We start from the raw sequence: 14,178 nt of genomic DNA, 5'->3' as shown, positions 1-14,178 counted from the left end.
CTAGGAGTCGTAGCCTGCAGGCCTACCAACAGGAATGATGATGTATTTGTGTTGCAGGGCTGACTGGGGATTCCGATCAAGGCCCCGTTCTCCTTGGCAACAAAGATGATGGCCCCTCCCCCAGACAGCACACAGACGAGGTGTCAGATGAGTGGACAAGCCGGACAAATGGGGTTGCCAGGTAACAAAAGGAGCACAGCAGAAAAAGAGAAGGCACTTTTTCAACCGAAACCAGGCGGGAGTGAGTTGTAGGGATCACATTGGATGTAGCTTTAAAGGAGGGATTTTAAAAAAGGATAAAGGGGGGCCCTTTTAAATTTCAACAGGGAGGATCGTGGGGCTTTGCTGGTATGCATGAGCTTCAATCCTGTCCATTCAGCCTAGGAGGCCAGGGTACCATACCAGACCATGAGGCCTCCCTAAGGGAACAATAGTCCAGTTACAGACAAGAGGATCACTGCAGGGATTCAGGAACTAACCCCTCTGAGCTTTGGGGTCCCTTTGCTCACCAGATGGGAATTCCCAAACTCTCTCAACTCTCCTAGACTATCATTTGATTAAGTGCACTTCAAAAGTGGCGGATAGTGTGACTTTGCTCAGTGCACGTGGCTGAAATCCTGATGTCTCACGGGGATCATGCCGCTATTACAGCAAATTGAATTGGGAGTGACTGGCAGGAACACAAAACTTCAATTAATCTCAGTCACAGAATTGTCCTGCAGTGCAGAATAAAACAAATATTTTGACTCACATCAACACTTCAGCCAGTGCCACTAGGACATTTGAACACCCTTAGGAATCAGCACTTTGGCCTCAGGAAGGTGGCAAAAAATAAAAAATACAAAAAAGTGGAAAATGAAACAGCTTAAACTTGTTACAAACATGTTGCTTATATTCTGGGAGAAATTCAGGTGCCTTTGAAGACCCCTCAGGGGTTTTGTAATCAGGTCACTGTCTCTCCCCATTTTGCTGGTGTCATAAGACTCTTCAGATAGTGGTAACTCCATTTCTTTACACTGGGCATAAATTCCTTAGGATTGCGGTCATATCTTTGCTGGGACTCAGAACAACATGATTCTATCAAGCCCTGCAGAGTGCCCATGAAGAATGCATTTCACACAGATGCCTTTCTCCATCCGACTTCTCAGCTTTGTAATTGACATTATCAGCTTCAGGCAATTCATTGAAAATGTAGAATACTTTGTATCAGTTTTTAGTGCAGGGAAAGGGGAAAATCCTGAGTCTGTACATCCTGCCCAGAAATCCTTAAGTTCAAAAAATCATTGACTTGTGCTGACATGTGTCCAGGTAAAACCAAAGACGTAGCTAGTAGGATTTAACTCCAACCACTGGATTTCCTATGCACCTCATCACACCGCACAGGTTGCTACAGGTTTGCCTGATTTATCCAGAGCAGTAATGTGAGACATTCAGAACTTTCCTAAAGAGTTTGACCAGAATAAAACTGGGACATCAGACAGAATATAACTATAGAATAATGAGTTATTCTAACCCCTCTGCCTAGTAATGGACGAGATGAAATATAAAGAGATTTTTTTAGCATATGAAAAACTCAGAAGATGAATCCAGCCATCCTATTAATATTTTTAATGGCCCTGCTCGGAACTGATTCATATTGGCTGGGCAAATTAATATAAGGGAAAAAAATAGGAATCCAGGATGGTAACTTAGTGGTAGCACTACACACTACTTTGAGTCTCTCAAGGCAAAATGACCAGTGTGTAGGATGTGGCTAAACCTTTTGTACTCAAAAGAAACACTGATATGTCACACACAGTACCTCCTCCGTCTCCAAAATAGGTCTCAATGTTTTGTGCTATAGCCTCATGAGAGAGAGCAGATCACTACCACTGTTAAGGAGTTTGTGGTCAGTCAAACAGATATCTAGGGTTTTGCCTCTCACTCACTTTTAAACTAGTGCAGCTGTATTGACTCCAGTGAACTTACTCCTAATTTACAAAAAAGTAAGAATGAATCAGGTCCTGGAAATCTAGTCTGCTTGTGACCTCCTGAATTACTACTTTAATTTGCATACCATCTGGCAATTATTGCCACATCATCCTCCCCAGCCACACGCACACATTGTCCAGTATCCCAATCAATGAAGCTTCCATCAATTCCCTTCCCATACTCTTTCTCTAAAGGGTATTAGATAAAACACCTTGGAACTGCACTAAGAGAGTGCTACATAGACAGACATGCCTCTAATAGGCAGTACATAGCCAATGTAACGTAATGATAAGGGACCACTCTGAGCAGAGACCCACTTAATAGACCTTCCTCTCTAATTACCTAGCTCCTTTTGACACCACCCCTACATCAGTGCTGCCCTCTTATAGGAACTCTCCTCCCTACCCCAGCATGCCTTTCTGCTTCTGGTCCTTTAAATTGGGCAGTGCCAGCCAACATAGACTTTAAGGTAGCCATTTTATAACTAATGGCTGCTTGCAATATCTTTCTTTCAGCTGGTGAGTTCTTTGTGTTTCTTTCATTTCCTCTACCCCCATTTAAGTATTCTTTTCTTTCCTAAACAGATGGCAAACCCTCACACATGCCAGGAGTTTTTTGTTGTGACCTATGAGTGTAGAGTAAAAATGGGCTATTTTTGCCCCATTAAGTGGGGTTGTGGCAATTGCCAAAGTGCTGTTCACCTCTAGTTCCTTGAAATCTCTTTATTATGCAGTCTTATTTACTCTCACTGGGATGCTATGGGGAAAAAGCATTTATTAAAGGCAGCATGTGGCACCAACAACAGTATGGAGTAGTGGGGGGCTGGTTTGGAGGTGGCATTAATGAGAACAGCAGAGTTAGTTTTTCCAACAATTAGGGGAAGGAGCAATGAAAAAAATTAAGCTGATTAAATATTTTTTAAAGCATCTCTGTTCTAGCCAGTGCCCAACTGCAGTATGCAGCATCAAACTATGCCTAAAAACACAAATGAAACATCACAACCCAAATGCCCCCTTAGCTTGGGAGAAAGTGAATGTAAAGATGTGACCTCAAACTGCTGACCACAGGGAACCAGGGTTTCTTTAGCATATATAATGCAGCTAGAAAGATGGGGTTTAGCAAAAAATGGCTCTGTGCATGGGAAGACCATGAGGCCCCAGCAAGCTAGCAAAAGTCTGTTTTGTTTTGTTTTTAAAATTCTTCTGTTTGAGTGAAGTGGTAATTAAAACTTTCCCATACACAAGGAAAAGAGATTGTCCCCACAAGACATCTTTCAGCATTCTCCAAATGAGATCAGGCTATAGTCCCACTTTGCTGTGAAACCTAGGCTTTGAGTGAGCTATACAATAAAATTGCCTGTCAAATTCACTGTTTGATCTCTTTCAGTGGAGCTGTTTGCCTGAGACGGGATTATTTCTGATTAAAGCTTTGCTGGATGAGGTCCCTACTGGAAAAGCTTGCTAGGGAAGTTTTCAGCATTGCACTTGTAAAACATTGGATTATTTTTAACAGCTGTTTACTTTAAAAATGACAAACTAGGCCAGAAAAGTACAAGGGTTACTAAAGGAAAGTCCAGCAGGGGAAGTGATTGATTGTGCTCTCCAAAGAGAGAAGGAATAGTTAATATTCATGAGTGAGTGGCATCTATTTTCATTAACAGCTAAAAGTAACTTAGCAAAACCATGGATGGGTTTCTTTTTTAACGCTTTCCCTTGTCTACATCACTGCCCCCCTCTGCTCCTTTGAACTCCTCTCTCTCTATATATATCATTTTGCCACTGTTGGTTTGAGAGCCTTCTCTGCAGCTCCTACCATCTGGAACAGCTTTAGCTATCTCATCAAATTTTCTAATCTCACTGGAATACCTTTGTCTCGCTTGCCCATCCCTCTTCTCTCTCTTGACCTGCCATTATTAGTTGTGTAGCTGTGTGATCCCCCCTCCATGGAAAATATCCCAAATAAAGTTGTCTTATTGTGTAGGAAATCAGGACATGTAGAGATTCAGTGTGTAGTAACACAGGTCAGTCATAAAGAAATGCTGCATGTACATAGCTAGAGAAATGTAGTCATTGGCCAGTTAATAACCTTTACAAATTAGAACTGAATTGAGACACTCACACTTAGAGCTGGTCAGGAATTTTTTGAGTAAATGTGTTTTTTTCATTGGAAAATAAACATTTTGCAGGAAAGAATCTGTTTTGATGAAACCTGCATTAGGAAGGTTTCTCTAGTCCAGAATGGAATTTCTAGTTAACAGCAGGGAGATACCTCCCACCCCCTGCACCCCAACCACAGAATAGCCAACACAGTACAAGAACGATTTCCTACCCTGCTGCTCTTACAAAGTATACCACCTTACTGCTGCAGTTCATGAAGAGTAGGCACTTGAAGCTGGGTTTCCCACATCCCAGAGTGAGTGCCATCATCACCAGGCTACTGGTTATTTTAGGGGAGGATTTCTTGAAAAACTTTGAAGGTCTCAATTTTGTCTCATTTCAGAGCAAAAAAAATTCCAAAATCTCAAAAGTTTCCCATGCTCCTGGACTCAGAGTGTAATGCCTCACTCCTCCAATAGCCCCACTGACTTCACTGCAACTGCTTGTGGTATAAGGGACTGTTCACTTGTAAGTGCGTTATAAACTGGCTCCTAATTAACAGAAATCCATGTGTTGCCGTTATTATTGATTTGTATTATTGTAGAACTCTGGAGCCCCAGTCCTGGACCTGCTTCCTGCTGAGCCAAAAAAAATCTCCCTTGGGGGTCGGGAATCTGACTTGTGCTACTGGCACAGACTATGGAAAAGTGTTTCCTTCTGTGAGGCTTTCAGTTGCGGTGCAATGAGTTTATGCTAAAAGCAGGATAACTATTTTTGAAGAATGGTTTATATGAATGCAGCTACAGCATCCTGGAGAAATAACGACTAACTGAGCTCCCCTCCCTTCCCCACTCCCCTGCCACCGCTGTCGTGTGGAAGGTTAAGTTTGTGATTTGTTCAGCAGCCATCTACGGATGACTGAAATTCTGTTGCTGATGGATGTCCCCAGGTGCAGTTATTACATCTATGTATAAGTCCCCTTTCTGTAATTAGTTACTGCTACTAACAGCTGTTTTAGTACCATGGTCTTAACCAGCAGGCGCTGGCATCACCTATACCTTACCAATCTGTCACTGTCCTCCATTGTAACCGTGAACATGGCGTGCCCAATAGGAAACCACTCAGCCGTGGGGGCTGAAAGCTGTAGGACCTTGTTCCTTCCTCATTCCTAGCTCTTGCTTTAGAAAGTCCCAGTGTTTCCTCCTGTGGAAGGAATTTCCCTACACTTCTCTCAAGCTGCTTACAAATAGATCATGGCTTGGCTAGTAGTTCTGAGCCGCTCACACTGACCAATGGGCTCCAGAAAAAGCCAGGACTCAAGTTCGACTGTCCCTGGGGAATGCTGTCAACTCCACAAAGGTATTTAGGTGCCTAACTTCCACTGATCCAGCCTAAGCACCTTTGTGGATCTGGCCCCAGATGCTTTCCTGGTGCGATCAGCATATGCTTCCTTAGTGAACACATCCCGCTGGGGAGGGGAAGCCCTAGTGGGAGCTTTTGGACTGACCCTGAACCTAGAAAACTTAGAAAAGTCAATCAACTGCAGCCCACGCTGCTTCCCGCAGCTCCCATTGGCTGGGAATGGCAAACCATGGCCACTGGGAGCTGAGGGGCTCCATGCCTGCGGATGCTCCAGGTAAACACGATGTCCTGATCCACGACTGGCTTACCCTGACAGGCTGGGAGTCAGAGTTTGCCACCCCCTGAAATATAGGGTCGGTTTATGAAAGGGTCATACAGTCTTTGCCATTTTGAGCTATCCATCTGGGGCGGTGGGGGGGGAGTGGTCAGCTTATAAACGAACAAGCTAATGAACGAGTATCTATGGCAGTTACTGCATCTGAGCCATATTTTTGCAGGAAGGACTTCTGTATTTATCCTGGGCATTTCTAAAGGGCCTAGCAACATGGTTTCTAAATGTTGGATAATTACAGGACTAAAATTTCAAGTGGGTTAGCTGTGCACAGTTACCGGTATTGCAAATTAAAATGCATGATCGTGTATGCGCGGTACCATCACTAGCCATTTGTGTACAGCTATCCAGTGTGCCAATAATTAGAGAAAATGTGCACACACATTAGGTGCACGGTAATGTGTGTTTTGCTCCTTTTTTTGTATCTAAGCTTTTTCGTAGAAGCGATGCAAGGAGAGTTGGTCCAGATTTTCTAATGCCAGTGACTTTTATTTACAGAACTTGATTGTCTTTGTGTCAATAACCCAGGTTCAGGAGCAATTATTTGAAAGCAGTTACAATGTAGCTCGGGTCTGGGACCAATACAAGCTGGTACAATATAAAATAACAAACAATTACCATTAAGGCATTGCATTACTAGTATCAATATAAATTTGGTATGAATGTGAACAATTAAGGCCTGTACAATTAGAATGTCAGACAATAACAAATACCTCTAGTATCCTATTGATAAAAGTGAGGCCTATGGCTATGCAGTATGTGATGGGATACAATGGAAAACTGTTACTATGTGCCTAGAAGGCAGACATGGAGAAGGCCAAGGGGTTATCTAGGCTATCCCTTATTAATGCACAAATGCTCTATTTTCTAGTACTTTGCTTGATATGTATAAAATGAGACTAGGCACCTGGGCTTTCACTGTTCCTCTGCAAAGGTGATTCCATAGTCCAATGATAGTCATGTATATAATGAAACTGGGAGGAAGACTTCAATATTGTGCCAAAGGCAGAAGCAGTAGCAATAGTATTAGACTTTATTCCATTGGCACCCCACAGCTAACATGGCAGTGGGGTGCCAATGGAATCCCCCCATTGTACGGATTTGCATTTTTTGGTACCTTGTACTGTTCTGCTCAGCTACTGGTGACCCACAATAATGGCTGAAAAAATAAAGCATAAGTGGACAAACACGAGCCATTGCTCCAGACTCTTTTTGAACATTTCATATACCGTTAGTGCTACTTTTGGCTTAACAGCCTGAACCTCAGACTGTATTTCTTTACCCTGTTGTGGGACACCTGACAGCAGTTCAGACACACCAACTGTCCAATGCAAAATGGTTCAGATAATATAGAAATACAGGTGAGAGGGGATGACTAGGTACTTGCTGCATACAGTCTGGTTTTGTGGGTAGTGTTTTATGCTTAGTTTAGAGTTCTGTGCTTCCGTACAAAAATCCAGTGCAACCGGGGGGAACTTTGTATTGGGTGTTGAAGTTGCAGTTACGCTCTGGCTAGATAGAAGCTTAATGCAGAAGTTTCCAAAGGACAGAGCCCTGTCCAAGGTAGCCCATGCCTCAGTCATCATGGGATGAAATCTGCATTTGGAGACAAAAACAGGAGATACTATTGAACAGAAGAATATATACAACACAAAGTACAGAGGATGGAGGGTGCACAATTAGCCCTCCCTCAACAATCTTCTCTCAGGCACCAACTAGTGTCTGTATTTTATTCTTATTCTATGAGATGGGGAGGTATAGCGAGGCATTAATATGTCCTGTCATTAGTACCATGAAAATACCCCAAGTTAATTGACAAGATACATCAATAACTAAATTGGGTAGCTCAGTATTAGGAGAAAAGGCCTTTCACATAAGAGAAAATAGCTCCATCTATATCGAGCAGGAGCATTTTTAAAAATCTACTTTGCCGCCTTCAAATGTGGTGCAATAAATCAGGGGGTTTCAAGCTGGGGGTCAGGGCCTCTCAGGGGTTCATGAGGTTATTACCTGGGGGGCTGCAAGCTGACAGCCTACACCCCAAACCCCACTTTGCATCCAGCATTTATAATGGTGTTAAATATAAACATGTTTTTATAAGGAGGGTCGCACTCAGAGGCTTGCTGTGCGAAAGGGGTCACCAGTCCAAAAGTTTGACAACCACTGACATAAATGGAGGGAAAAGGAACTACAGATACAGTTAAATAAAGATGCACAGCTTCATCTGACAGAGAGGGTGAAAATATCATTCAGGAGAAGTCTTGAACCAGTTCCCCTTCCAGTACATGGTTGCATAGTAGGCCAGTTTACAGACATAACTGCTCTGAAAAAATGGCTAGTTTGAGGGGGAGGTCAATATTACAGACAAATGGTCAGTCACATGAGAATGCCTTTTTGCAGTAGAAGTTTCTTGTAGAAACCATGCATAAGTGCTTCTTAAGAAGAATCCCTAGTCCTTTCATGAGGTACAGAGCAGAGGTCATATCCAAGTAAATGCTACTCCTGGTGTGTTAGATCATCTCATGCAACCCAAAGCCTCCAGAACTGGCTTTAGTCTGTCACAACGTCTTTCGTTGTGAGAAGGGGAAAAATTTGTGAGAGGTGGACAGATGCGTAAAGAGCAGAGGTATGCAATTATTACAGGTTAATCCAACCACTGTTAAACGTTCAGCAGCCAGTCAGAAGAACTTTTTCCACATGGTTTGTGTTAAGTACTTAGTAAAAAATGTTCTCCAGGATAAACTGTCCTTGAAGCATGGGAAAAATAAATTAAGCAAAAATAATAATTGGTCTAATACAGGTTATCCAGGTAGCCAAAGATGCATCAATGGGGCAGCTTCTAGAATCAGGACTCACCTCTTGTGCTTGCCCTGTAGCATCCAGAGATATCACAACCACCTGGGTAGCCAGGTGCTCCAGGATGGCCTCTGGCACCAGGAAAACCTGGAGGACCAGTGCTCCCAGGGGAACCCTTCAGACCCGGGTCCCCTATGACTTGTTCTCCTGGAAGGCCTGAAAAATGAATGGTATCTCAAACAGTACAGTATAACTCTGCTGGTCCAATGCAATATCTATAGACAAGTACTGACGGTTATCTGGGAACTTTCCTTTCTCCCTTTTGAAGGAAGATGAGGTTAGAGTCCCTACTGCATCCTGATGATCTATGGACCGCTTTCTCATTTCCCACAATTTAACTTTCCTGCTGTTCACCAGTGCCCTAGAAGCTTTGTGATGTGGTCAGCATCACTCTGTCTGAAGAAGGCTAGAAAGAATGCTTGTCTACCTTCATCAGTGCTGTCTCAAACATCAGGAAGAATTGCTCAGGAGTATGATGACCTAGCCTCACCCTCAAGGAGTGATTCCAGCCTGTGATGAGCAGGGAGAAGGATTAGGGAATCTCATCACTTTCTCCCATGTGGAGAATTATCAGACACTAATCCCAAGATCCTGTGGGATTCACTGATTTTATGTCTTTATGTCAATAGCAACAATCGTGTATATATATAAAAATGAAAAAATACTTTCTGCAAAGCTCTCCTGCTGGCACTGAAGTCAGCAATAGGCCCCCTGACTTCAGCTAAAGCAGATCAGGCTCTTGAGGGGAGAATTTTGAGTGATTTTAGGTTCCAACAAAGTAGGGGGCCAATTTTCAAAGGGCCTTCCACTTTGTGAGCCACATCCTTAACTGGCTTATGCCATCTGAACATCTGGCCCTGTATGCACAAAACTCTGCAATAGTGTAGGCAATGTGAAAAGTCTGTATGATTAAAACATGCAATTACCTAGCTGGTATGTTCAGACATTGGGGATTTCTGCCTCTGCACTGGCAGATGTTTACCAAAGGGAGGCTCTTTGGAAAGTGTGTCCCCATGGGATCTTAGAAACAGAGGAGCTGCCATACTGAAGCAGACCCATGGGCCATATAGTCTTGTTTCCTGTCTCTGATAATGGCCAGCACCAGATGCTTCAGATGAAGGTGCCAGAAACCCTGCTAGAGGCAGATTTAGGCTTATCTGTCTCTCATGAGTGAGTGTTGCTTTGAAATTGGGATGTGGCTGTTGCAAGCTATGCCCAAGCTGTTTGCTCAAACCCCTTGGGAGCACAGATGAAGAGTCAACATTATGTTTGAAACCAAAAGACTGTATTAACTGTACCTGCGCGTCCTCTTGGTCCCTGGCCTCCTTCCTCCCTGGCTCCAGCCATTCCTTTCTCACCCTTGGCTCCTGGTCCTCCTGTTTGAGGATGAGAGAGAGAAAGAGAGAGAGAGAGAGAGATGTCACTTACCAGAGCTTAACAGCTTCCTCTGAATTAACACCCTCTACTCCAGCCTCCCCATAAGGTGGCTCTTAAGTGGTACGGTCTTTGAGGAGGTTGTGGTCTTTAGTGCCACACACAGCAAAACAGGATCCCCTTCTTTAACCCCTCCTATGTGGCCCTGCATATGTATCCTTGGGCAGCCCTTGGAATTGTCCCTCAAATAGGATCATCCCCCTACACACTAAATTTAAGTTTGTGGCTATTTATGAAACTGTAAATATAAATCAAGTAATCTTTTAATATTTATACCTGGTCTTTAAGTACAGTGTAGTGCTTCGTACAGTGTTAGAGAGCCTGTTAACCCTTCGCTGTTGAATGCTATTTTCATGGTGCAGTAGAAATGACTTCCTCATTGATGTGCATTGTTCTGCTGTACCTGCAGCTCTCTGTGCAACAAAGCCAGTCTTCCCAAGCTCTTTCTCCCCTTACCACCTCTAGGGGCCAGCACCCAACTGCAGCTTTCTCAGGGCAACCGGTGCAACTGCATATGCCAGGCTCTTGCTGCTCAGGCAGGGTTGGCTGGAAAACAGTAATTCCATTGTGTGCAATGTTTTGGAGGTTTGGGAATCTGTTTCCATTCTGATGAGGAATGAAACTAAGACCTTACAAAAGTTCCCCCAGTGTCACCAGCCTGGTGGTTATGACACTGGCCTGAGATGTGCTAGCCTCAGGTTCAAGTCCCTTCTCTGACTCTAATCTGGTCTCCCATGTTCCAGGTCAATATCCTGACCCGTAGGCTAATGAGTTAGTCTCACCTTCCTGACGAAATGGTCAACTATACTGGGACCTGAAGAAGAGCTCTGTGTAGCTCAAAAGTGTCTCTCTCTCACCAAACAGAAGTTGGTCCAATAAAAGATATTAACTCCCGCACCTCATGTCTCAAGACGTAGCTCTTGAGAAAATGGCTTGTTTTGGTAAAGAGATTTTGACCAGTTCTACACCCAAGTTCTACCTGTTCTTCATCTAGGGGATCTGTCTCCTCACGTGACCATCTGGAAATAGTTGCAGGTTGCTTCATCCCTGCTCCACTTAATTGTCATTTTGATAAGTTTTATGTTTTCAGGACAGAACTGAATGACTAACCAGCTCGAGCTAGGGGTTGGCTTTTCAGAAGGATTAAGCAGCTACTGAAGCCAGAGCAGTTTCAATTAATGTTGTTGCACAAGACTCTCCAGCAAATATTTTTATAAAAATATCTGCTCGGACATTATTTCCTCCCATTAACACCTGGCTTTGCCTCTCCTGCCATCAAAAATTTGTATCAATATGTAAGACCTGCTCCGGAAGTGGGGCCCTTTCGTGGGAATACATGCTTGTGAGAGAGAGCAGCAGGAATTGCCCGACAGGCCTAGGACTCAAACTGCAGAAGAACTTTTCAGTGCATGGAGCGGTCCTTTGTATTGGTAGCAAAAATAGCTGCTTGCTTTACATGTCTTGTCAGGTGGACAGAAACAGAGTTTGTTATTGAGCTTGTGACTGGGGGAGATTTTCTTGAAATGGGAAGAAGAAAAAAAAACTTTGTTTTTACATGAGAGTTGGTTTAAAAAAAAAAGTCAGTATGGTTGGTATATACCCTTAGTGCTGGCTCCCATCCTGTTCTCACTGGGATGCTATGAATAAAGACTGGGGAGGGGGAGAAGGGCTGCTTCAGAAGCAAACTTGCTATCCCCAAAAGCTCTAGTAAGGAGATACCTTCCCCAACACATATTTCAAGATGGCTTTTCTACAGAAAAGTAAAGAGCTACTAAAAAGAAGGTGGGGGAACAGGAAACAATAGTGCAGAATCTTCCTTGAGTGCTCTTGACAGATTCAGGTTGCTGGGCTAGCAGCTGTGTGAAATGTGCCAATTAAACCACAAACTTAGACCAAAAATTGAAGGAAATTCTACATGAAATAGGAAGGTGAGGCTCTTCTTGCACGTGCACACAGTGATTTCCTTTTCTTTCTCTCACGTTTTCATCTTTAATAATGCTGTATGTGCCGCTTTCGAGCTGCAGCCAAAAGGTTCTTCTAACAGCCTATCCTTAATACACTGCTTTATTAAACCATGGGTGGTTGCCAGGATGATGGTGCAGTCAAGATTTGCCCTGTAATTTAAACAAAAGTTCCAGCAACACTTTCCAAATATTCTCTCCAAAGCTCATGAGTTCTACTCCAAAAAGGTGCCAGCAAGTGCTCTGCCCACTGAGGGGTGGCGGGTGGGGGCGGGGAGAGGTAAGAAGCATTGCATGCTGCTCTCATTCCCTCACTGGAAAAAACTGTTGGCCATATGCTGGCACCTTTACTTAGTCCTTACATTGACTTCAAGGGGAGTTTTGATCAAGTAAAACTTTCAGATTTGGTCCAGCATTGTGCCCAGAGACAATGAGAGCCCACCTTGGATGGTGGGTGATGCTGCTGGGTAGAAGGTGGTCCTGTTTTTTGTTGATTAATACTTATGGGCACGTGAATGGCTGGAGGCATCCACCAGGACTGCACTCCCCTGGGCTGGGTGATGTGAATACACGCACATGCACACCAACACACAAGGTCCCTACCCCAAAGAGCTTGCAGTCTGAGGTGGGTAACAATGCAATGGATGGGAGAAAGAAGTACAATCCAATACTGGAATCCTTCGTGCCCCATCAAACTTTGCTTCATGGCACAAACAAGGTGTCACCACTTCCATCTGTCCTGGGCTACTTTTTGCATATAATGGAAAGGTAAATTTAATATAAACCTCAGCCATACCTGGCAGAGCATTAAAGAATCTGACAAACATGCCTGGTGTGTGTAAGCAAGTCTAGATCTGGTACAGGAGTACATGACACTGCATATCTCAAGTCCCATACATTTCTCCCTTAGTACTGTTTGATGGTGGGAGGGATTATTTTAGTTGGCCCCTTTTATGTATTTCTCCAGCTACCCAATGGCACACTGGCCACAGCAGATGCTCTGGCTTTGGCCTTAACACATGTCCAGATATTTCCATCTTTTTTTCCTGTAGCCATCGTTAAAACGGCTGATTTCATAGACCCGACAGCAGTGGGAGCTGAATGAGGTGAGATCAGCTCAGGAAGGGTATTCCACAAGTAAGGGGCAGTGTGAAGGGATGTGGAGAAGAGTCACTGGCAAAGCTGAGGAGGGGAGTGTGACGAGTGATGAGCAGCTCACAGCCACGTGGGAGATCCAGTTAGAGAATGGGTGCTGCAGGATCCACTTTGCTAAACAGACATAATGCCAGTATGCAATTACTGGCTCAGAAGTGGAGGGGAATGAAGTACAGATATTCAGGCAGACCAGATAGACACTCATGCTGGTAATCCTGGGCAGACACTCCACTTGTTTGTAATTTTAATGGGGTGAGTGTGCCTCAAAATGTCTTGGAACCATAATTTTGACGTTACTCCTGAAAACAGGGTGAGAAGGTACTAGGCTGCAGTTCCTGGTCATTGCGAGAGCTAGAGCTGAACAAACCCCTCTGATCCAGTAACCTCCAAACTTTGTGGACATATGGATCATGAGGGAATCTTTGTTGTTGGTGCCTATCTCTATACCATGCTGAATCAATGTGAAATAGACGTGAGCTTAGTGCTCATATCTATCTGGAAGTTTAGGGTGAAGAAGCTACCCTTCATTAGCCACTATGTCTGAAAGTATGAAGGCCATGGCGAAGCCCTACTTAAGAACACTTCAGTCAGTACCTCTTTCCCCAGGATACCCATCTTTGCCTGGCTGTCCTGGGATACCGTCTTCTCCTCTTTCTCCTTTAGTACCAGCGATACCTGGAAGACCTGGTCGTCCAGGTCCTCCTGGCTTCAATGTGTCATCCCACACAGGAACTGGCTTCCTCGTATGTTCGTGGATGAATGAGTCGAATTTCAACACATGAGCTGAGAAGACAAGTCAGAAAATAAACTGCCTCATCTCCACTCCAGAGGAGATGCTGAGATGAGCAAAAGGCCTCAGGTCAGAACCTCTGCTGGCACAAATGTAACCTGTGAGGATAAAATAAAGGGTCCAAGAGCCTTTTGCCCACCTTTGGGCCAAGCCCTAACCTTTTACCAGATTCAGGAAAGGTTCTGTATGTTCTTCCAACCAGAGAAATAGTTGGAGTCCATC

General features: G+C 44.0%; 1 protein-coding gene across 1 annotated transcript in view; it reads right to left on the bottom strand.

The window, feature by feature from the left end:
- Positions 1-6,252: 6,252 nt before the first annotated feature.
- The window catches only part of COL20A1 (collagen type XX alpha 1 chain), a 99,183-nt gene continuing 91,257 nt past the window's right edge, over positions 6,253-14,178 (bottom strand). Inside the window, exons 37-40 of the mRNA XM_050918713.1 lie at positions 13,761-13,949; positions 9,915-9,992; positions 8,617-8,772; positions 6,253-7,356 (exon numbers count right to left, since the gene is read on the bottom strand). Of these exons, the coding sequence (XP_050774670.1) occupies positions 7,343-7,356; positions 8,617-8,772; positions 9,915-9,992; positions 13,761-13,949 (437 nt within the window). The 3' untranslated portion in view covers positions 6,253-7,342. The remainder of the gene's footprint in view (positions 7,357-8,616; positions 8,773-9,914; positions 9,993-13,760; positions 13,950-14,178) is intronic.

This window comes from Gopherus flavomarginatus, chromosome 11 (genome assembly GCF_025201925.1).
Source record: "Gopherus flavomarginatus isolate rGopFla2 chromosome 11, rGopFla2.mat.asm, whole genome shotgun sequence".
NCBI classification, from domain to species: Eukaryota; Metazoa; Chordata; order Testudines; family Testudinidae; genus Gopherus; species Gopherus flavomarginatus.
This window is presented reverse-complemented; position numbering and strand designations above follow the sequence as displayed.